The sequence below is a fragment of the Phyllopteryx taeniolatus genome, chromosome 2, assembly GCF_024500385.1.
Source record: "Phyllopteryx taeniolatus isolate TA_2022b chromosome 2, UOR_Ptae_1.2, whole genome shotgun sequence".
Taxonomy (NCBI): domain Eukaryota; kingdom Metazoa; phylum Chordata; class Actinopteri; order Syngnathiformes; family Syngnathidae; genus Phyllopteryx; species Phyllopteryx taeniolatus.
The window spans coordinates 13,215,974-13,241,286 of record NC_084503.1 but is presented as its reverse complement, the minus strand read 5'-3'; the positions used below and the strand labels follow the sequence as shown (position 1 = coordinate 13,241,286).

General features: G+C 41.1%; 1 protein-coding gene across 2 annotated transcripts; it reads right to left on the bottom strand.

Moving 5' to 3' along the window:
* Positions 1-1,338: 1,338 nt before the first annotated feature.
* Positions 1,339-23,340, bottom strand: LOC133471719 (CD151 antigen-like). Of its 2 annotated transcripts, none has more exons than XM_061761572.1 (8): positions 23,132-23,340; positions 20,790-20,874; positions 9,807-9,998; positions 6,430-6,504; positions 3,736-3,840; positions 2,681-2,839; positions 2,474-2,560; positions 1,339-2,373 (listed from the first exon to the last, which is right to left on the bottom strand). In XM_061761572.1, the coding sequence occupies exons 2-8, from the start codon at positions 20,871-20,873 to the stop codon at positions 2,314-2,316; spliced, it is 762 nt and encodes a 253-aa protein (XP_061617556.1). In that variant the 5' UTR covers position 20,874; positions 23,132-23,340; the 3' UTR covers positions 1,339-2,313. The 2 variants fall into 2 exon arrangements, with proteins under 2 accessions (XP_061617556.1, XP_061617565.1); XM_061761581.1 differs by lacking the exon at positions 23,132-23,340 and adding an exon at positions 11,808-11,894.
* Between the last annotated feature and the right edge of the window lie 1,973 nt (positions 23,341-25,313).

Below are 25,313 nucleotides of genomic sequence, written 5' to 3'. Positions count from 1 at the left end.
CAACTGCATAGGCAGTACTGGAAAGATACTTAAGAAATGTCATAGGCCTGCATTATAAACATAGCACTTGTGTTAGCTAGTGTGTTAGCTGTCACAGCAAACAGACAGTGTCCTGCACGCTTGCCTAGCAAGGAAGACGAGGGAGAGTTATGGCTTTCATCACCAGGGAACGTTACTTTGCGAAACACTTGTTGTTCAAAAGCTGCCATCATCTATTTGAAGTCAGAATTAGACAAGTGGAGTCAAAGTGAGGCCAGATGACCCGTGTTCCACAGATGTATTCTTGTTGGAAGTGCTCTGTTAAAATGATCATGTGTGGAAGTACTCTCACTGCGATATGAGCACCTTAGCGGCTACTTCCCGCCATGAATAGAAAAATACCTGCTCATTTTGTAAAAGGGGACTCAGCTTTCACATGGTGTGCTGAACGTAACCTGCAAGGAGAATTACATTTTTTTTTTCTTTTCTTTAATTTCCCCAGGTTTGCAGGCAGAAATTTGTTCAGTAACTGAGATGACCTAATTTGTGCTTTTTATTTTTAAAACATCACAGCAGAAACCAATTACTCCACTATAGGTATGGGGTGTAATTTGATTTCCTTCCTCGTAGCTATAAAGCACTCAGGAATTTCAGACAAATGAACACTCTACATAAGTACAGTATTACATCAATAAGGATCAATTTGTCATTATGTTCCACTATTAACATATAATTTTGAGTGTGTAGGGAACATTTCTTTCCTGCTTATATTCGGAAATAGAGCGACAGGAAGGGAGCTAATCTTGAATAGCCGCTGGGTGTTTATGGACAGACTCACCAGCTGTTGAGTTGATGGAAGTGTGGAGGGTGCCGCCTCCCTGTGTTTGCACTCAAGCACTGCTGCAGCCGCAGTAACGATGCTGGCACACAGTCAGTATTACAAGAGGTCACAACAATAGAACGCACTGAACATAAAGCTAAAGTAGCCACCATGGTGTATAGGTAACACTGTGGGGCAGCAGCCTTCAGAGAAATGGCTCCCAAAATGAAGAGACAGCTCCGCAGCACAGTGGCATTAGGGAATTGATTAATACACTAATGTACCTGTAAGCCTGTGCCAATCATGTAGGGGCCACTGCTTACAGGCATGCAGGTCTAAAGATATTTTGGTGTTTTTTTCTTTTGTTAAGGGCGGTGGCCTGACCTGGCGACTGACAGGTGAAGGACACTGCAAGACATTGTTGCACTGCACATGATTAACATTGAGCCTTCTGTCCAGATATACTGCTGCTAGTTTCTGACTTGTAAAAAAAATTAAAATTAAAAAAACAAACAAAACAAAAAAAACAGGAGAAACACTTTTGTGTTTTTGATCGATATTTATTCAAACCAAATGTATAACAAACAATCTTAATTTAAAAAGACAATCTATAAACATTGATTTGACATAGTGTTTGGTGAAGACAGTAGACACACACAGAGGTCAGTCAGTGTCTATTTTTGGCATCAGTGGTATAAAAAAAATGAGTGAAATAGAAAATCAGGCATTTTCCCTTCAGCAATGTTGGTAGGCATTACACCTTATGATATCACATCAGCCTTGCACATTAGACCAGATGTGAATTGTTAAAACGCTGGCACTATTGTGTTATTACAGTGATGGTACAGTTATGCTGGTGAGGAAGGTCCAGTCATTGTACAGTCAGACTGGCAGATAAAGTGTCCTTGCCAACACACTGGGATAAGAGCCTGATCTAACAGTGGCACGTCGCTGTGTGAAGACACATTAGGCAGTAAAGGCTCAACTACAGTAATAGCTCACAGGTAAGATAGACATTTCAAAGTATAAAAACAGTGGTACAATTTAGTGTTGAGAAATTACAATGCCACCATGGAATACATGTTTTAAACGCATGAGTGGTTAGTTAACATGGCAGCGGGATGCCATGGGCTTGTTAAAACTTGTAGCTGGTGCTGATTTCACCAGGTTTTAGCCCACAAACTCATCCGTCACACTAACATTACAAAACATTTACATCACTGTATTGTACCTTGAATTCCCACAGAGGGTATCCCTCACAAAATTAAATTAATTCATTAAATATTCAGAGAAAATATTCCCCAGTTTATCTCTGATAGGATTTTTTTTCTCAATCCTGTAATCTTGAGGCTAATTCGAATGACTAATTACTTATAACCTTAATTGTTTTTCCATCCGAGCATTAGAAGAAACTTAGATGTGTTATTTAATCCCTTATCTCCCTCCACGTGAAAAGAAGCGATGAGATATTTCAGTATGTCAATGAGGTGACTTCCTCCGTCTCCTCTTCTTCTTTAGTACGGCTCTGACTTGAGACGTCGGTACAGGCAGCATGTAAATACCATCCCTATTATCTGCAGATTGCACAGAGGCCCCCCCAAAAAATAGTACAATGTAAACATGCATGTGTTCATTATTTTTTTTTGTGTTTCAAAAAGTGAAGTTTTTGCTTACTTGGACACAGGCAATCCCAACACCCACCGCTCCAATGATCTTCAGGTGGTCCTGGATGAATTTCTCCAGTTTTGAGATACAGCCACCCTAAACGAAACACTCAAGTCATCATGCTGCAACGGATGATGTACAAGTGCAAACACCTATTATGTTTATAATTTGGACAATTAATGGAACAGGACCCACTAGCACCTGGAACAGACTCACCTCAACCTTGTAGATGTTGGAGGGGTGCTCCCCACGTCCACACAGCTCGGATGGAGTCTTGCAGCAGCTGTCAGGCACCACCCTGCCATTTCCATCATTGGAGCGGATCCAGACACTTTCCGCCCAGTCGGATGAATTGTTGCTCCCACAGCACTTGAACTGATGGGGGAGACATACACAGAATACATAATCATACGTTAGGAGAGAAAATGAAAAAAAATGTGGGCTTCTGACAGCCATAGATCTGAAATGATGCCCCATAAGCCACCTAAAAGACTGAACTGCTACGATCAAAAAAGACATTACTTGTTTGCCTCAAGCAGCGAGGGCACTAAACTCCTTGACCAATAATCCATGAAACATAGCTATCTATACCACACCGCGATGTTCACAAGGCAGTTTGTATTTAAAAGTCAATTTACTGTTTATAAGAATATCATCATCATCATCATCATCATCATCAATGGTCACTCATGTTAGATAAGAGGGCAAAAATCTCAAAGGTCCAAAGTTTCTTACACTCAAAACTCAACTGAATATGTCTTTGCACTTGGAGAAATTGGTCCCACAAAATTGGAAGCATAGAACTATCTTGAAGATTTAGAGCGAGTAAGGTAGCAAGGCAACACCATGAGGTGTGTATTAATACTGCTCATATACTGTCGCAAGAAAAAGTATGTGAGCCCTTTGTAATTTGTTATAAAATGTGATCTGATCTTTGTCCACCCTGCACTGTGACTACTTACATTCTGTGTCCAATCAAAACGTAAAAACATTGTAGTTGTTTGTGTGGAGTAAGTTTAAGCAGACTGTTTATCAACTGTCGTGGTTGACATGAAGATCAGCTCACATTTTGATTGGAATAAAACATTTTAATTCCAGAAAAGGGGCACATAACATACAGAAAAGGGGCACATAACATAGCATAAAATGTGCTCCCAGTGCCCCTCCCACCCACCACCCAAATGTTCTGGCGCCTCTGCACTTGCAATGGTAGTGTACATTCAGCTTAAAGGTTGTGCTGGCACATTGGTCATATGTATGCAAATAGTCACCTCCTGTTGCAGCTTATCCACAGCACTGGTAACATGTTCATGAGTCTTCTGTTCATACTTCTGCATCATGGTCGCCCTCAGGTTCTGCTTCAGCTCCTCATTTAACTGGCCACAGACACACACAACTCATCTCAGTCCAGCATAGACCACGGCTGGTAATAAATGAATTCCAACTTTTAAATTTGGCGCAGATGAGATTAATAGGATCTCTTCATAATACAAATAATGGAAAGAGGTTCTAATACATGGAGAGGAAGGAAGTGTGTGTTTGTGTTTGTGTGTGTGTGGTGGGGTGCTGATGTATGTTTTGTTCTCAAGAATGCTCAGTGGCAGAGCAGGAAGGTCTGGAGGGGCTCCGTTTCTATGGCAACAGGCCAGTGGGGAAACCACTGTAAATCAAAGCATGACAGAAATATCAAGGGAATGAATGATGGAAGGAAATATGGAGGACAGAGGGAGATTAGAGAGGGAGAAAGAGAAGAGGAAAAAGAAGGGGCTGAGGGTTCTACACCTGTTCACACTTGAGGAAGTGAAGTGAAAACAACAATTAAAGATTCAACACGCCTCATTTGGCTTGCCTTGATTCTTTATCTCTGTCGTGTTGGCATTTTACCAGGGTGTAATTCAAGTTTATTTCAATGATAAAATGTTAACTGAAACAAGGAGTAGAAAAAAGTGACAAAGTCACATTCATTGGCGGACTTTCCGCTAACACATGGCCTCATTTATTGGAGCCCGCCAAGATACAAACAATTACTTTATTTAGTACTTATTCAATAATCACAATATAACACTGGAACTGTCTTGTACTCAAGTCCAATGCTGCCTCTCTCACAGAGCAACTAAACAGACAAGTGATTACCTTTGTAACAGTGTATCCATGTGAAATGAGGACACAGAAGAGCGTCGATGAGTTCAAGATTAACTTTGCCTCTGCCAGCACCTGTGGCCCAACATTCACTCCAAATGTAAGAGGAAAAGGAGGTCTTCCAGTGATTCCCGAAGGTTTTACGTGTCCCCTTTAGAAATCAACTTTGTCCTTGCCAGATGACAAACGCAGAATATTATAACTTGATCAATAACCTGATCTCCAGCACATGCCAGGTGCCATCTTTCTTAAATTGCTTGTTCCAACAGTAGGCGCTGACATCTGGTGTTGCAAACTGTGCACTGCAATACAGTGTCACAAATAGCTTTTCTGGAAAAGCATTGCATAGAGATGACTTAAGCCCTTGATGACTAGTTTCACCCATATACATAGTTATTCTTAAATAAAATATCAATGACGTGCATAAAAGACTTAATTTTAGATTATGCTTGATAGGTGCATTTTACCTAGTCTTTTCAGACTTTGTTTAAGTGAGAGGCAAATAACGCAAAGCATCGTCAACAGTTTAGGATTGAGTATTGCTTGCAGCTATCACTTGCAAAAGAGAAGAGAAATAATGCTAGAAACATCACCCACATCCACCCACCTTGTTTTATTCTCCTGTATAGGAGCATTATGGCTACTGTATTAGCCATGACAATGATGGATGGTGTTGAGTAAAACAATGCCTGTGTGCAGGCGTGTGTGGTTTATGCAAAGCAGCAATGCTTCCAATACGATGAAGTGCTAAAAAAGACATAACATGTCTGTTGACAGCACAATGAGGAATGTCAAGCATGAAGAGGTTTCTTCTCCACGCAGCATCTAAGAGCATGCCTCATTTAAAATTTTATCTAAAAAGGTTAAAAACTATGAATAATAATTTTAGACGATACTACAAGTTATTTAGCTTCAGAAAACATGGTAGTCACTGAAAGCAAAGCAGTGTTTTGGGAACATAATATAGTGTTTAATTTATGCTACACTACTTTTGTTGCTGTTATAGGAAATCAAATTACATCTTTTTTAACTCAAGAAAATCCTCCTTTGTGGATTTTCTACAAACAATCAAAAATATAACTACCAGAACAGAAGAAGGCAAAATGACTGGACAATGCTCTGCCAAACTTGCCAAATGAGCCTGACTGAGTCTGAGTGATTTAGAAAACCTGTTTCATGAGATGTTTTACCACCCTCACTACTTGTCATAGATGAGGATTGACTTAGTTCATGTAAGAGTCATACAAACTGAGTAAAGTGGTCAAGGTTCTTGGTAGAGCTCAGCTGTGTGCAACCTGTGTATTGTCAACAAATAATTTGTAATGAGCATTACACTTTTACACGGACATTGTGTGAATATTGTGTAACTTAATGCAACATGAATGCAATGGTAAAAAATGTGCAATGGGCCTACTGTTAAACTGTGCTGAAGAAGGCTGTCAGCTTTAGTTATGTTTCACATTTAAGGGAGAAACTACGCATAGCAATTTGTTCAACATCCAGTGGAAGCAGTAGTACTCTCAACTGCGTTGACCCAGCTGCTTTGCTTTTGTTTTTGGGCCAAATAGTGAATACGGTAAATACAGGAGTGCTTTCCTCCAGACCAATTCCAGCTGGCCGTCGATGCGCTTGCCGCCGACCGAGAAGCATTCTGAGTCTCCTCCTGTTCTAGCTGGGGACGTTTGCGGTGGGAGGGGCAGGACGGGGACTTAAATTAAGCTATATTCCAATATTGCTAGCAGTTTGCAAACAGCATCTGGTCCCTTTAAAACCGCAAGGTGCAGTGTCAAATAATGAAACAGTATTTTTAATGAGTTTTCAATTACCTGCCGATAGTAGATATAAGCCAGAACACCAGCAAGGATCTCCAACAGGAAAATACACAGCAGCAGGACAAAATACTAGAGACAGATTAAAATATACATGTTATATTCCAATGGATAGTCAGGGTAAACAATAACACTCATATAAAAGTGATTTTACTCAGTTTAGCACATAGGAGAATACAGTAGATGTGTACTATCGTGGGTGATTTTGGAAAGACAAATGTCTCGTTAATTTATATTTAGTTATGAATTTAACGTACAATACATCGCTCACAGGGGTATTGGACAAGAACAAGTTGTCCAACTTGTTGGTTGGTCAGTAAATAAAATGAGAGAAGTGAATACAGAAGTGACTGTTGGTTGGTCCAAGAATTGTCTTATGGAAATAAAATACAATTCAGCAACAATAACAACTTCGAAAGACAAATGCATCAGAGACAAAATAACATTAGTAAAGGTAGGATTTAAAGGATAAGGATTTAAAAGTCTCACAATGAGCTCTTTATCTTCTGGTATTAAAATACTGTAAGTATATTTGCTCTTCTGAATGTATGGTCACTATATGATTGGTGAACAGGCCCATGGCAGTTTAAGGGAGGATTGATCAGAATTACAAGGCAAGAAAAGACTATATCAGACTAAAAGCTTGATCTATATTACCCTGACCTTATGCGATGAGAGAGAGGGGAAAAAAGGGGATCTGTAGTAGGTTATGATTAAATCATTTGTGCCGATTAGATCTCGAAGCGGGGAGTCTGAATGCTGAGCAGTTTGTGTAACATCTCATCAACATAAATAAAGCTGAATAGAAATGTATCGAAACAAGTGACATGGTCTGGCTGTTTAAAAAGAAAGTTGTGCAATTAACCCATAAAATAACAACACAAATTCTAAACATATTGCTAATACACTGTAGAACGAGCTCAAACACAACAAAACACACCGAGTGAGTAAGTGTGACAGAGAAAGTGTTGTTGGCTCCAGACGCGTCTGACTCCAGAGGACTCATCATATTCATCTTGCAGGCATCTTAAGGTTACAGTGTAATTACTGCCAACATGACTCAGCAAGCAGGCTGATTCACAGGGCTGCGTTTCAACTTCCTTACCAGCTGTCTGACTTTACCTCATCATGATGAGCTTGAGGCGGATATATCTGGACATTTGATTTGTTTTGTCTGCCCCTTTTAGCATAGACTATTGCTACTTCACCTTAGTACAAACACATTTGTAACATCATGGAGGAAATATGCAACTCTTGTGTTGCACACAAACCATGCAGATAAAAAGAAGGCCTTACAGCATCTGTAGTCCAATTTTTGGGCTCCAACTTAAATGTGAATAATTGTCATACTGCATTGCAAACTCTATGCCGCTTGGAATTCCTGTAAAAATGTGTATCAAATGTGTCCAAGCCTACACGTCGCAGTTACATGGGGTACAAATTCCCAGAAACAAACTATACAGAGTAATATCGAGTAGCTTTTCTCCTAAATGTTTAATATTTTGTACCAGGTGTGTTTTCACCCAGGCAGCACAATGTACTGTGTGGGTTTTCTGTGAGTACTCTGGCTTCCTCCCACATTCCAAAAACATGCATGCTAGGTTTATTAAAGACTCTAACTTGTCTATAAATGTGAATGGTTGTGTGATTATACTGTATGTGGCCTGTGATCCACCTGCAACCAGTGCAGGGTGCATCTCGCCTCTTGCCCAAAGTCAGCCAGAAAAGGCTCCAGCTCACCCATAACCCTAATGTAGACAAGCCAAATAGAAAATGGTTGGATGTTTTCACCCTTTGAACCTAATAAGTAAAGGCTGTACATTGCTTCCATTTGGGGGCACTATGTGATGGACAACACTACTGTATATTAGTTCCATAATATTCATGCCTCTTTGAGTAAAATATGACCTGTATGAAATATGTCAAATGCTCCTGAATGTCAACTTTTCAAAAGCAAGTCATGAAAGACTCATGAGTCTGCAGCGTAAATGGGCTGTAAACTTAGCAACCTGACATAAAAGAATTATGAACTATGAAGCTGAGCTCTCCTTCACCTTCCGCTTGCAGCTCTGTCAACCTGTGCCCTTACTTGTTTTTATTATTTTACAGATTATAATCACTCGAGGATATTCAATGTATACACTGCTATATGATGAAAAAAAGCTGCACACTGTATGTACACAGAGAAACAGACCACACACACAGAGGAATCATGATCAGGATGCGGTCTAACGTCTCTCCAACAAACAACTTGCTATTTTTTTGTCCGCTCAGTTTCCAAAAGCCTCCAAGTCCTTACAGATGAGCTATTGCCGCTCCCACAAGAGCTATAGTAAAACAACCACAACAAGGAAGAAAACAAAATTATCGGTATATGGTACCTATTGCGTAACCAGGAATTAATGAAGGCGCTCGAACAAAAGTTTACAATACCTGCTGGGAGCACATGACGACAAAAATACTTCCTCCTCTCCCTGAATCATCACATTTAATGGTTCGTGTATTTCCTACAACACACTCCACGCTACTTCCTGTGTGTCAGTGGGATAAATTAAGTCTTTGTTGTTCCTTAATGAAAAATAATCTATACAGCATCTTTTCAAAGCCTTACAGCTGTGCAGTAAAGTGCTTGTTACAATTCGAACCTGTGACATTTAGATAACAGAACTGTATATCAACAATCACTGCCGCTCATGTACCCCTCGGTAAGGCAGCTCGTACTGCCAGCAAACACAGAAGCCCAATGAATCAGCGTCTTTCCTCCCTTATGTTTGCCCTCTTTAACAATCTCGATACCATCTCTCCTTGCCGACAAGTTCATTCCATCACTGTGATTCATCGGCCTAATCTTAGCTCTTCGGGAAGCATAGACGAGATACATACTCACACGACCCAACAGTTGTTATGAATCACAATCAGAACACAAAACAAAGTCCCTTCAGTGATGTTTTCCCCTAACTCAAATTCCATTTTAGGTAGCCTTTTAAAAATGTAAAAATGTATTGCCTGTTTGTTTTGGCTGGTTAAAAAAAGATCATCCCAGAGTTAATACAGAATTTGCGGACATTTTAGATACAAGGCATACATTTTACATTGTGCATTGTGGGGTGCTGGGTTTACATTTGCCATGTTGATAAAGATGAGCTTTTGGATTTTGAATCATTCAATGTCATAAACATTAGGCTCTTGGCGAGGATTTATACAAAAAAGTATGGTGTTTAAATTCAAATATGGCCAAACACTATTCTGTCCTGACAGTGAATAACACCATGGTCTGCACAGCAACCATTCATGGCCACACTGCGGTCTTTTTGTTCGTGGTGTGGATGCTCAATACAAGTGCACAGTGTACAGCGTCTGAAACCATCTCGTACCACTCGCAGTAGCCTCCTCTGCTCCTTGAAGGTGGCACAGCATCCCAGAACGCCTGTTACCATGACGATGGCTCCAGCGAGGACCAATATGTAGGCAGAGGCAGCATATGTCATGGAGGGGAGAAGGCTGATGTAGTCGCTCTTTTCAACCAAAGTCCAAACACCCACAGCCATCACAACGCCCCCTGCAAGCTGAGAGAAGAACACAACATGAGTCAGATCGAGAGGAAGAGGCGTCTGACACTCCTGACAGTCAACAAATGAATGTGTATAATGCTCATCTTATGGAGAGAAAGTATGGTTATTGAAGTGACAGAGTCACTGCCACTGTGAGAGACGGTTCATGCATCTATTTTCACCATTAGCAGGCATACAGTTGACTTTTATAAAATGGTTCAAGATGACCATCTGATACCATCATATGGTTCCAAAAACAAGGAAATACTGACAAAATGGTGGTGGCAATGTGGTGGCAATGGAGCGCAGTTTCGGGACATTAAGGGACGTTAAGCTTTTGGCTGGGAGATCCTCGTCAGGTGTCCATCAAAGTCCGGTCAGCCAAACCCCATGACCGTCCAAAAAGCCTTTAATATGTCACAAAATCAAACACCTGTTTAACGTCATCCAAAACTATTCTACCAAATGTTCAAGCTTGATAAAATAGTACGAACATGCCGCCGTAATGGCAGGTATCTGCTATGACAGCCAGCAGTGCACATCAACGTCTGTCTGTGTCACACAATGCCATCATGCCCAATACAGAAACGCCTGTGTCATCCATCAGAACTCTTTTAAAACATATTGGAGGCATTTGTGATGCAATCAATACAAAATTGAGCTGACGAAACCCGTTTATATATGCGGAAATTAATCTGCAAGCATTTAACTCATGTGGGATGACGTTGCCGTCTTTCCTCAGGGAAGGCATTTCAGTTATTTTATTTTATTTTTTTTAATAGCCTATTAAAATGTTTCACTATCTTCACTTGTTATTGTCTTAAAAAAAACATACATTTCAATATAGGCAAAAATGACACTGCAGACTACGTAGTATATCAATGAGGAAATGTCCTCACTTTCTGCACTTGTCACATGTCAGGGTGTGACAGGCTAACTCAGACCTGGGCATTTTAAAAGGCCCGCGGGCAAAATACAGTCCACCGGACGGCTTTATCTAGCCCGCAAAAGGCTGCCTGGAAATTAGAAAACAAAAACATCTTTGTAATTTGACTTTATGCGTAGACTAAAACGGCAATGCTTTTACTTTGAAGCCTGTTTATTCACGTAATGTGCACGTACTTCGGACACTTAATCTGCATATCAAGCTAACGGGTGCACGTAAATTGCGTGTGATTGACAACCTGTCAATTTGACCCATCAAAAACTTAACTATGTTGTTGATGTTGGAACTAAAACAATTAATTTCATCGGGGCACGAATACTAAATCACGGACAGTTTGTAGCACTTTTAGAAGCGCATGAAAATGAACATTGTGACATCAGGTATCACACAGCAGTCAGATGCTCAGCCTGGGCAAAGTGCAATAAAGATTTTGGGATCTGAGAGCAGACATTCAAGAGTTTTGTGAGTACAAAGGCAAAGACTTCTCTGAGTGCTCAGATGTGTACTGGATGGCAGATTTTGCATTTATTGTTGATGTGACTGCACTGCTGAATGAACTGAACACTATACTGCAAGGCAAGGGCCTTTTTGTTCATGAAATGTATAGCCTTGTGAAGGCTTTCATGATAAAGTTGTAATTTATTTCAAGTCAATTACAGGACAATATTCTCACTCACATGCAAACCCTGAAAGAAGTTAAACCATCATCTGATCACCTCAGCAAGTTCTGATGCATGTTAAGAGAATGGCATGTTGAGTTCTCAAGGAGTTTTGATTATTTAAAAAAAAAGTTGAAGATGAAATGCACCTGGTTTCCTCACCCATTGCCTGCAGTGTGGAAAATGCACCCAGTGATGTTCAAGCTAGAACTCACTGACCTGCAGTCTGATGCAGTACTGGCAGATCATTTTAAGTCCGCATCACTGCTGGAGTTCTACTTCTCCCTCAAGGAAACATTGTGAGAGCTGTGAAGAAACACCCAAAGAAAACAGTCACTGACCACTGCCAACCTCCACAGGGCAGGGGTGAAGGTATCACAATCCACTGATCAAAGAAGACTGAGAGAAAAAATATACAGGCCATACCACAAGATGCAAACCACTCATCAGCAAAAAGAATAGGGAGGCCAGATTTGATTTTGCAAAGTACAGAGATGAGCCCCAAAATTGTTATTTGATTTATGAAACCAAGATTAACCTCTACCAAAGTGATGGGGAGCCCAAAGTATGGAGAAAGAAAAGATCCAAAACACACAAGCTCATCTGTGAGGCTTGCATGGCTGCTTCTGGAAAGGGCTCACTAGTCTTTATTGATTATGTAACTCATTATGGTAGCATTTTGTTTCTAGCAATTTACAGAGGAAATGTACAGGCCATACCACAAGATGCAAACCACTCCGCAAAAAGAATCGGAAGGCCAGATTGGATTTTGCAAAGAAGTACAGAGAGATGAGCCACAAAGGTTTTGGAACAAAGTTTTATGGACTGATGAGACCAAGATTAACCTGTACCAAAGTGAGGGAAAGCCTAAAGTATGGAGAACGAAAGGATCTCCTTATGATCCAAAACACACAAACTCATCTGTGAAGCATGGTGGAGATAATGTCAGTGCTTGGGCTTGCATGGCTGCTTCTGGAATGGGCTCACTAGTCTTTATTGATGATGTAACTCGTTATGGTAGCAGCATAATGAATTCTACAAAACCATTTTGTCTGGCAATTTACAGAAAAATGTAAACTAATCGGGAGAAGCTTCATCATGCAACAATAGAAACACCCAAAACACACTGCCAAGACAACAAAAGGCTTCATCAGGGGGAAAAAGTGAAAGGCCTTAGACTGGCCAATTCAATCACCGGACCTTAACCAACTAGAGCATACATTTTACCGCCTGAAGAGGAGACTGAAGGGAGAAACCCCCAGAAACAAACAAGAACTGAAAGAGGCTGCGGTAAAGGCCTGGAAAAGCATTTCTAACGAAGAATTCAACAGTCTGATGAAGTCATTGGGTCACAGGCTTGATGCAGTTATTCCAAGGAAGGGTTATGCCACCAAATATTAAATATTATTCACTTTAAGTTAAGTTAATAATTTCTGTTCCAACACTTTTGCTCACTTCAAAAGTGGGTAGCTTCAAACAAAAGGTGCTCTCTTCTGAGTTGTTTAACACACCTACATGTAAATACCATGAAATAAAAGCTGTAATTCTGAAGTTTTGTCTCATATTTATCTTTAGATCTGAAACTCAAATGTCTTCAGTATACAACAAAAACAAAATAATTGACCTCGCCGTTCCAATTATATATATATTATATATACACACATACAGTGGGTACAAAGTATTCAGACCCCCTTAAATGTTTCACTGTTTTTTACAGCAATTTGCTAAAATCATTTAAGTTCATTTTTTCTCATTAATGTATACACAACACCCCATATTGACAGAAAAAAACTTCATTGTTGAAATTTTTGCAGATTTATTAAAAAAGAAAAACTGAAATATCACACAACCATAAGTTTTTCACACCTGGATTTGGGGATCCTCTGCCATTCCTCCTTGCATATCCTCTCCAGTTCTGTCAGGTTGGATGGTGAACATTGGTGGACAGCCATTTTGAGGTCTCTCCAGAAATGCTCAATTGGGTTTAAGTCAGGGCTTTGGCTGGGCCATTCAAGAACAGTCACAAAGTTGTTCTGAAGCCACTCCGTTATTTTAGCTGTGGGCTTAGGGTAACCGTCTTGTTAGAATGTGAACCTTGGGCCCAGTCTGAGGTCCTGAGTACTCTGGAGAAGGTTTTCGTCCAGGATATCCCTGTACTTGGCCGCATTCATCTTTCCTTCGATTGCAACCAGTCGTCCTGTCCCTGCAGCTGAAAAACAGCCCCACAGCATGATACTGCCACCACCATGCTTCACTGTTGGGACTGTATTGGACAGGTGATGAGCAGTGCCTGTTTTTCCCCCCACACATAGCACTTAGAATTAAGGCCAAAAAGTTCAAAAAGGTCTCATCAGACCACAGAATCTTATTTCTCACCATCTTGGAGTCCTTCAGGTGTTTTTTAGCAAACTCCATACGGGCTTTCATGTGTCTTGCACTGAGGAAAGGCTTCCTCCGGGCCACTCTGCCATAAAGCCCTGACTGGTAGAGGCTTGTCGTGATGGTTGACTTTCTAGAACTTTCTCTCATCTCCCGACTGCATTTCTGGAGCTCAGCCACAGTGATCTTTGGGTTTTTCTTTACCTCTCTCATCAAGGCTCTTCTACGCCGATTGCTCAGTTTGGCCGGACGGCCAGCTCTAGGAAGGGTTCTGGTCGTCCCAAACATCTTCCATTTAAGGATTATGAAGGACACTTTGCTCTTAGGAACCTTAAGTGCAGCATAAAGTTTTTTGTAACCTTGCCCAGATCTGTGCCTTGCCACAATTCTGTCTCTGAGCTCTTCAGGCAGTTCCTTTGACCTCATGATTCTCATTTGCTCTGACATTCACTGTGAGCTGTAAGGTATTATAGACAGGTGAGTGGCTTTTCTAATCATGTCCAATCAGTATAAAGAAACCACAGCTGGACTCCAATGAAGGTGTAGAACCATCTCAAGGATGATCAGAAGAAATGGACAGCACCCAAGTTAAATATATGAGTGTCACAGCAAAGGGTCTGAATACTTTTGGCTGTGTGACATTTCAGTTTTTCTTTTTTTAATAAATCTGCAAAAATTTCAACAATTCCGTTTTTTTTCCTGTCAATATGGGGTGCTGTGTACACATTGGGGAAAATGAAAAAAATGATTTTCACAAATGGCTACAATATAACAAAGAGTGAAAAATTTAAGAGGTTCTGAATAATTTCCGTACCCACACGCGCGCGTACACACACACACACATATATATACATATACAGCGGCTGAAATATTTAACGTCACAATTTTTCCTCACTAAATATATTTAAAAAGTTGCAATTGACAAGAAAATTTTACCAGATGTTGGGAACAACCCAAGTAATCCATACATACAAAGAAAGTGGAACAAATAAGATTAGAAATTAAATTGTGTAATAATGTGAAATGACAGGGAAAAAGTATTGAACACGCCAAATGGTATTTATTAAATACATTGCAAACAAAAGCCTTTGTTTGCAATGACAGGTTCAAGACGCCTCCTGTATGGAGAATCTCTCAGGACCTGAAGTGGGCGAATAACATCAACTCCGTCCTCAAAAAGGCCCAGCAGAGGATGTACTTCCTGCGGCTTCTGAGAAAGCACGGCCTGCCACCGGAGCTGCTGAGACAGTTCTACACAGCGGTCATCGAATCAGTCCTGTGTTCTTCCATCACAGTCTGGTTCGGTGCTGCTACAAAAAAGGACAAACTCCGACTGCAACGGACAATCAAAACTGCTGAAAGGATTGTCGGTACCCCCCTACCCACCATTGAGGACTTGCACGCTGCCAGAACTAAGACAAGGGCGTGCAAAATCCTCTCGGACCCTCCGCACCCCGGTCACCAGCTCTTCCAGCTCCTTCCCTCAGGTAGGCGCTACCGATCAATGCAAACTAGAACTAGTAGACATTCCAACAGCTTCTTCCCTCTTGCGATCAACTTCTTAAACACCTGACCTACAATTCCATTACAACATGCTGGCAATTTTTTGACTTTGTTGTCACATTTCTGTGGGGCCAATTATGTATTACTCGTGCACTCACTGTAGTTGTCTCGCCATGCTGCACTATTTGCATATACTGGCCACTCATGCCAGAGTAGCATCTGCTCCATTGCACACTGTTTGAGGAGTATCTGTAACATTTGCACAACCAACATTGTCCTAGATTATCGCACTACTCGTCACTTTAAACCGCATACACTCCTTGAAGTCTCAGCGCCCCTTGCACAATGGTCATTGCACCGGTCTATTGCAATATTAGTCATTCGAACTGCTCTAAGTGCTAGAGGACTGCATCTTGTTGCACAATTGTTTTTTGTCAATGTCTTTATGTCTCCAAAGTGTTCTGTAAATTGACTGTATGTTGTACTAGAGCGGCTCCAACTACCGGAGACAAATTCCTTGTGTGTTTTGGACATACTTGGCAAATAAAGATTATTCTGATTCTGATTCTGAAACTAGTCGCATGCATTGCTCTGGTGTGATTTTGGCCCATTCTTCCACACAAGCAGTCTTCAAATCTTGAAGCCAGGTCATTGGCTGGGCCATTCTAGCAGCTTCTTTTTTTTTTTCCTTTTAAACCAAAAGAGAGTTTCCTTGGCAGTATGATTTGGATCATCATCCTGATGAAATGTCCACCCTCGTTTCATTTTCATCATCCTCGTAGATGGCAGCAGATTTTTGTCAAGAATGTCTCCGTACATTTGCCCATTCATCCTTCCTTCAATGTGAAGTTTACCAGTACCATCAGAATCAGAATCATCTTTATTTGCCAAGTATGTCCAAAAAACACAGGGAATTTGTCTTCAGTAATTGGAGCTGCTCTAGCACGACAACAGACAGTGGATTGACAGAGAACACTTTTGAGACATAAAGACATTGAGAAAAACAGTCACTGAGCAATAAAGGGTTGCTAGTTATCTGGTAATGCCGGTACATTTATTTATTTATTTATTTTGACAATTGTGCAAAAAGATGCAGAGTCCTCTAGGACTTAGAGCAGTTCGAATGACTAATATTACAATAGTCCGGTGCAATGACCATTGTGCAAAGGGCACAAAGACTTCAAGCGAATAGTACGATAGTCTTGGACAATGTTGATTGTCCAAATGTTGCAGATACTCCTCAGTCAGTCTGCAAATGGAGCAGATGCTACTCTGGCATGAGTGGCCAGTATTGGTCAACAACAGATATGCAAATAGTGCAGCCTGGTGAGACTACTACAGTGAGTGCACGAGTGATATATAATTGGCCCGACAGAAATGTGACAACAAACTCAAGACAAAAGGACAAACAATTGCCAGCTTGTTGCAATCGAATTGTAGGCTAGGTGTATAAGAAGTTGATTGCAAGAGGTAAGAAGCTGTTGGAATGTCTGCTAGTTCTAGTTTCCATTGATCGGAAGCGCCTACCTGAGGGAAGGAGCTGGAAGAGCTGGTGATCGGGATGTGGAGGGTCCGAGAGGATTTTGCACGCTCTTGTCTTAGTTCTGGCAACGTCCTCAAGGGTGGGTAGGAGGTACTGACAATCCTTTCAGCAGTTTTGATTGTCCGTTGCAGTCGGAGTTTGTCCCTTTTTGTAGCAGTACCAAACCAGACTGTGATGGAAGAACACAGGACTGATTCGATGACCGCTGTGTAGAACTGCCACAGCAGCTCCTGTGGCAGGCGGTGCTTTCTCAGAAGCCGCAGGAAGTACATCCTCTGCTGGGCCTTTTTGAGGACGGAGTTGATGTTGGTCGCCCACTTCAGGTCCTGAGAGAGTTCCTGTAATTCCCAGGAACTTGAAGGTCTCGACGGTTGACACAAGGCAGCTGGACAACGTGAGGGGCTGCTGTGGCGAATGATGCCTCCTGAAGTCCACGATCATCTCTACAGTGCCTCTTGTTTGGCCTTTGCAACCCACCTCTACCGTTGTCCTATGTCGCATTTCAATTTATTCCTCTCTCCTCTCCGTGTTCCACTTCTTCTTAGCTAACCTCTTTCCTTGTATGATTTCCTGTACTTTGAGGTTCCACCACCAAGTCTTCTTCTCTCCTTTCCTGCCAGAAGATACGCCAAGTACTCTACTGCCCGTCTCTTTGATCACCTTGGCTGTAGTGGTCCAGTCTTCCGGAAGCTCCTCCTGTCCACCGAGAGCCTGTCTCAGCTCTTCCCGAAAAGCCGCACAACACTATTCCTTTCTCAGCTTCCACCACATGGTTCGCTGCTCTGCATTTGTCTTCTTAATATTCCTCATTTTACACACCACCATCCTATGCCGTCTAGCTACACGCTCCTCTACCACTACCTTACAGTCAGTAACATCTGTCAAATTACATCATCTGCACAAAATGTAATCCACCTGCGTGCTTCTACCTTCACCTTGTGTTCCTGCCTCTTCTGGAAAAGTGTTCACTACAGCCATTTGCATCCTTTTTGCAAAGTCTACCACCATCTGTCCCTCCAAGTTCCTTTCCTGGATGCCGTACTTACCCATCACTTCTTCATCACCCCTATTTCCTTAACCAACATGTCCATTAAATCTGCACCAATCACAACTCTCTCTCTGTCTGGGATGCTCAGAACTACTTTGTCAAGCTCCTTCCAGAATTTCTCTTTCACCTCCAGGTCACATCCTACATGTGGGGCATAGCCGCTAATCACATTATACATAACACCCTCAATTTCAAGGTTCAGCCTCATCATTCATTCTGATACTCTTTTCACATCCAAGTTGGTCGGGGGTGGGCGTCTGGCTCTCCTGCGGATTGGGGGGAGGGGGGGGGTTCAGTGAGTGTGGGGTGGTGTGGTGGCATTGGGTCCCTGCGGCCCCCACTGAGTGGCCAGTTGTCGGGGCACCTCGGTGGGGCCGGCGGACCACCCTTGGTCTCTCGGTGTGGGACGTGTCCCGTCCACCAGTCTGCTCTTGGGTGGACCCCTGGGCCTGATCCCGCCCTTCGATTGATTGGGTGGGTTCCTCAGCCGCCGCGGTGCGGCCACAGCAATTACAGGACACTTCTGTCAGTCTTTATGTATGTCAAACGGTGTCAATTTGCTTGCATGTATCCGCAGCCACACACCCCTAGGACTCTTTCACTGGATGTGGGGTTCACGCACTTACTGTGACAAATAACTCATGAATATGCAAATGTCTTGTGTATCCCCTCACTTATACTCTCATCCTGTAGACTTTTATAATTTACATAATTAATGCCACCACACTTTAGTTGTACAGCCCGTTTCACGACCCTTTTCCTGCATGCTTCTCCTGTCCTTGTCCTGTTCTTTCTTGTCCTGTCCTTCCCTCACAGGCTGTAGCACTACAGCCCCCTGCAACACTCATATTTAATCTTTCATTGTTGTAGATAATGTAATGATTTACTTCTCTCATCCTGTTTACAATTAGTGCTTTGTCTTTTGTCTTTGTTTCTCACTCCCTTCTAGAAACTTTGTTCTGATCAAGTCTGACTCTCAATAAATCTCAATTATAATACTACCACAGAGGAAGCTTAAAAACAACACTGTGACACAGTAAAACTGCTCCGGCATAAAAGGGATAGAGATTTTCCATTCTGCTTGACCTAACAGCCGAACATGACAAAAAAAAAACGGTGCCAGATGTTGTTAACCCGGGCCACGATTGATCCGGTATGGAATTCTTTCGATGAACGCTCATCTTTGTTTGGCAAAGTTTTAAGCCGGATGCCCTTCCTGACGCAACCCTATACCTTTATCCGGGCTTGGGACCGTCCTACAGTTTGCACTGGCTTGTGCCCCCCATTGGGCTGCATTGACAATTCCGGATCCAATTTACTCAAATCCTGGTCGGCAGTCGATCAGCTGGCAAGCGGCCGAGGATGTCGCCATTTGGCCCGGCATTTTGGGCGATATAGCTTTGCAACAAAGCGATCGCTCGGAGCGTGATTATGGCTCGGAGCGTCGTCCTTTATTCCCCTACAAGAGCTAAGGCGTCATTCCGGTCGGTCGCAAGAATATTTTTCTTGCCTTGGCACAATAAATTTCTCATACCGAAAGCTTTTTTTGTGAGATATTGTTTCATTTTGTCTTCTTTCTTTTCAGCCATTATGTTTGCCTTCTCTCATTGTCTCTGGCACACACACCTCCTCCTTCTTCTTCCTCTTCTTCCTCTGAGGGAGGGACGTTCACCTCGAGACATTGTTGCCCTCTACAGGGTGCCAATCCTCATTACAGTTATCCAGAGGCTCGACAAGCACACATAAACTGCACAAGACCCTCCCCCATCCATCCCCATTAAAAAAAAATACCATTGACGTCTTTCGACGGCATTGGCAGGTAATAGATGGATTCTGAATTACGTCTTTGGACGGCATTGGCAGGGAATAAGTTAAGAAGCAATATGTGGTTCAGGCTTTTCAGTAACCTGCCATGTGGTGAATGAGATGCTTTTTGTACCTCCTTGTTCTAATAAAACTGAAGCACAATACAGAATTACACAAATCTGACCCCATCTAATTAAGAGCCTCAAAAGTGTCAAGCAACCCCAAACAGTGCCAAGCGGTAGTAACTCGGGCACTGGTTCGTCTCAGGTTTAAGAGATGACTGAGAGATGTCAGTTAATGTAGAGGTACTTAATTTGTCACATTAACAACGCATAGCTAAATTTGTTCTCTGCACTTATCCAATCCCTAAATGGCATGCAAAGCAATTTTGTTATGACAAGCAGAAAAAAATTTAACGTTTTGAAAGTTCTGACATGCTGAATTAGACACTTTCAAAAAACATAAAGTGAAGTTTAATAAGCTAAAGTTTACCAAATGAAATGTTTTACAAATCACAGCTTGCCAACTGATACATTTTTAATTTAGACATGTTTCTGATGTGTTTCCTGGGAAACTTAAATGCCCAAAAATGTCTTAGAAGACTTCATTACAGACACTGGAAAGTTCCACAAATGTGACTTTGAGTGAATCTCTATACATGTTTTAAATAAAAATATGCAGGTTGCCTTGATTGGACTTTGGATTGACTTGGACCAGGCATTTATTTAAAAAAATACCCAGTGAAAGGCTCCACAGATTTGTTATTTGTGTAGAGGTCAACAAATGGAAAATGTGCTACAAAGTAATACAATAATAGGGCAATACAAAATAATTGAACTATTAAAGGTGGTGTTTAAACTTGAATGTAACTATGTTGAAATGTACAAAAATACTGTATAATTATTATTGTAGGGAGACTTACCCAAAAGAGGAAATTGAATGTGATCAGTAGGTATTTCAAGCAGATGGTTCCACATGTTTGTTTCTTCTCTTCATGTGCACCCATGCTGAACAATAATAAATAAATAAAACAATGAGGATATTATGCACTTGGTTTCTTTTGTGAATAAAGACATTTGTAATGCTAGCTGTGGAAAAGAATGACTAACAACTCTACTCACATTTATATTGTTTATGCATCATGCTTAGTGTCTTTTAATACTGAATAATTTATGTAATTTACATTTACAATTGCGTTTTAAAAAGGAATAAAACAAAAGGCAACAATGGAATTGAAGCTAAAGTTGCATGTATTGATACATTTGTTGAAATAAGATGTTGCAAAGCTGCTGCAGTTTGCGGGATAGGAAACAGCAGATCTGTAGTGACTCAGTTACTGCGATTGCTTTATCCCATGTCTACACAGAGATCCATGAGTAAGCGGTTGGTAAAAGCTAAGAGTGCTGGGGCTTTTCCATGGTTTTCGCAACCTTAGTTTGAATAGTATTTGAATGTGGTTTCACAATTTATCTATTGAGCATGTCATTATTGTATGACATTGTCAAAACCTAAAATACAGGGGGTATTTTGAATGACAAGATCTGAGTACATTGCTGAATTATAAAGTCAATCACAGAACAACTCTCCCCATTTGCTAACCTTTTTCAACCTCATTCCACCTTGTATTTGCTTGTCAAGCTCAGACTTGCCCTGCTCCAGCTGCCTCTTATTGACTCTCTTCCCCTCCTTCTCCCTACAAATGGTGCTGTCACTTCAGAGAGAGCACATTAGTGAATCTGTTGACCATCTGCTGGTGGATTGACGACATGCTTAGCATGCGCCTGGAAATTAAATGCAAACAATAACTAATGTAGTTTTTCTCAGTTCTTAAGTACTAAAGAAGACACAGCTGAGCAAAGACAGCAACGCGTTTTGTTTGCTTTCTTGTAATCTTGTAATATCCCTTAAGCATACTATAGTGATATTCTGTTGAGAGGGGGGAGAGAAAAAAAAAAAGAACAATTTGGACTGCTAATTTTGAAATATAACACAGTATAATTATTTGAACAAACATTAACTGAACTAGCAAGAGACCAAATGTATATATAAAACACACAGAACAGGTGGAAAAGAGTCGTTTCACTGCTGTGAATACCAAGCAGTCAGTACATTAGTTATACATTTCTTGAATAGTCTTGTGTCCAGGGGTGCAAGTTATGCCTTTTCTGCATCAACAAAATGTACATGAGCTCCATACAAAAAGTTAATTACCCACCTCACATTGACTCTGGATCATAATATATATTTCCCATCTATTGATTCCACACTGTATCCGACGCAAAAATACTATATTCAGTTGATCTTTCATGACATGTTCTCACTATTAAAAGTCACTGCTTCAGAGTTCATGTTTTTGAGGAGAAATTCAGCTTACAGCATTAGGTACACTTGCACAATATAAGATACAACAGGTCTATCAAACGTTACAAAGACAATAATGTTGAATTTTGATAAAACACTGTCATAGGTATTAATCTAACTGTGGTTTTAATTTGCAGTGGTGTATGACTGCACTGCATCCAGCATTAATTTATGTTTGGAAACAAAGTTTTAATGTAGTTCTTGTCTCTGCATTGTCTTCAGATTGTGCAGTAATTTGCATTTAACCCTTATCCAGGTAAGACAATTGAGAACAGATTCTTATTTGCAATGCCGACCTTCCTCAAAGATAAGAAATATTGCCGATAAGTGTATCCTTTCAAAAAGAAAAATGCGTTTATCTATCCTAAGTAGCCATCGGGCCACAGATTAGAGTTATTTCCAGTGCTGAGGATAAATACATTGTTGTTGAGGTCAATCTGTTTCAAATCTCATCTAACATGGTTTGAGTCTCACCTAAAGTGCCCCCCTTGTGCTATGTCACGACACTCCCCCAGTATACAAAGTCTCCTCTAAACTTCGTAAGCGTTTGAAATTACAATTACCTTTTTTTTTTGTCTTGAGATGTCCTGAGACTGAGTATTGATTGTTCAGGCTGTTGGGTTCAAACCTAACCTATTTAACAATAAGGAACCTTAGCTAGCATGCTAAAAGGGTTACATCTCTAAGCTATCGAAGGTTGTACAGTATGTTACAAGATTTAGGGGTAAACAGCGGAGTTTCAGTTTTAAGTGTACTTAACCTGGGTAACAAATATAAGTGGTTATAAAAGTTTATAGACTAGATGTGTCATTAGAGGGCTAAAAAAAGACTGCATCCCTGCGACGGTCGGGAATGTAAGTGGCCCGTGTAAAGTTAAGCAGAGTACGTCCCGCGTTCACCTACCTGTTATCTCTGACAAAGTCTTGACAAAAGGTTCAAACGTACACACCAATTCTGCTTTTTTTCCCCCCCTACTTGATCCCTTTGGTGCACAAGACTGTCCTGAGAACGGAAAGTATCCCACGGTGGCAAACCACAGACAAGCTCCACCCGAGGACGCCTTCCGGTACACCGTGCGTCATTATTTTGTTAGCCTCACACTAGACACCAGGGGCGTGCAGAGACCTTTGGACTGGCAGCTCCTCAAATTTAACAGGGGGCACACGGAACAATGCTTTGAAACTCCTTAGCATTGCATAGCATAGCATAGCATTCGTGAAAACAGAAAAAAGAAAAGACACATGCCTTAAGGACACCAGTAATGGCAGTTTCAAGCAAAGGTGTGCACCAACAAAACCACCATTAAGTATTTTGTGCCTAAATCACAGCTATTTTGTGGTCATATATTAGCATTTCGTGTGCATGTCACAACTATGTTGTGTGGCCAAAATAAAATTCCCATGTCATGCCTGGACCTCTGTACATGTTAGTAGATTTATTCTTACTGTTTTTGTTTTCAACTAAACAATTGAGAAATAGATTTTAGAAGGTGGTCCACTTCAAATTCTCCATCCACGGCATAGCATTGCTTCTCTGCCCTCAATTACTTTCTATATAGATTTAGTTTTTTTACAGTGGAAAGTTAGACACAATCAAGCACCTCAGAGAGACTCCCCACAGCCCCTCCACTCACACATGCGCTCTCTCTATTCAAACGCGTATAACTTTATGAATTCAGAATCAGAATCATCTTTATTTGCCAAGTATGTCCAAAACACACAAGGAATTTGTCTCCGGTAGTTGGAGCCGCTCTAGTACAACAGACAGTCAATTTATAGAACACTTTGGAGACATAAAGACATTGACAAAAAACAATTGTGCAAAAAGATGCAGAGTCCTCTAGCACTTAGAGCAGTTCGAATGACTAATATTGCAATAGACCGGTGCAAATGACCATTGTGCAAGGGGCGCTGAGACTTCAAGGAGTGTATGCGGTTTAAAGTGACGAGTAGTGCGATAATCTGGGACAATGGTTGTGCAAATGTTACAGATACTCCTCAAACAGTGTGCAAATGGAGCAGATGCTACTCTGGCATGAGTGGCCAGTATATGCAAATAGTGCAGCATGGAGAGACAACTACAGTGAGTGCACGAGTAATACATCATTGGCCCCACAGAAATGTGACAACGAACTCAAGTCAAAAAAAATTGCCAGCTTGTTGTAATGGAATTATAGGTTAGGTGTTTAAGAAGTTGATCGCAAGAGGGAAGAAGCTGTTGGAATGTCTACTAGTTCTAGTTTGCATTGATCGGTAGCGCCTACCTGAGGGAAAGAGCTGGTGACCGGGGTGCGGAGGGTCCGAGAGGATTTTGCACGCCCTTGTCTTAGTTCTGGCAGCGTCCTGAATAAATTTTAGCTTAATACGTTTATTTTTGTGAGACAAGTTTATTAATACACACTAATTTTACAATTTAATCAACTACAGTTTTAATTGTGCTTGACTGGAAGCCATGTTCGGAAGGCTATAAGGTTGTTAGTCACTGAGCGTACATTTCTTGTTTAGCGGTATTTAATCTTGTGTTGGTAGTTTTGAGTGGTGTAGAATTGCAGTGCATCATACAGAGGGCCGGTGTACTAACTATGACAATAATGTACATTTGTAGAAGAAGAGTTGTAGCTTACTGTAAACATTGACGTCTTAAAAGCAGAATTGTGTGTAATCGAGCTTTTTCACCACTAGATGGTATCAAGTACCAATGGTTTTCTTCAGGCTCCTCGCCCCATACACTCCCATGAAGCATTTTGTATTGTGTTACCAAATGGTACCAGAGAGTAAGTAGCCCGTGGGCTTCTAAACAATAACTCACCACACATCGGTGATGGGTAATTGTAATTTCCTAGGTGGACTTTAGAAGTGATCATTTAAAAATGTTAACACTTGCAGTTTTAGAAATGAAGTGTTGCATATTGATTCTTATGTGTTTACTACTATTGTTTAATCCTTTTTTATCGTTATTATGAAGGGGAAAAATTAAAATTTACAGTGTCTTAACATGGACAGCGGAAGAGGATTAATTAGTAATAATAACATAAAATTCAAAGGTTGTGTGAGCAAATTTTATATCAGTAGCCAAGACGTAGTTC

What these genes read in the sequence shown, in the direction of transcription:
- LOC133471719 (XM_061761572.1), bottom strand. Translation starts at nt 20,873, where the DNA reads ATGGGTGCACATGAAGAGAAGAAACAAACATGTGGAACCATCTGCTTG. An exon ending in CATTCAATTTCCTCTTTTGG is followed by an intron (nt 9,999 to 20,789) that starts GTAAGTCTCCCT and finishes TTCTTCTCTCAG; the next exon opens with CTTGCAGGGGGCGTTGTGAT. An exon ending in AGAGGAGGCTACTGCGAGTG is followed by an intron (nt 6,505 to 9,806) that starts GTACGAGATGGT and finishes ATCTGTCTCTAG; the next exon opens with TATTTTGTCCTGCTGCTGTG.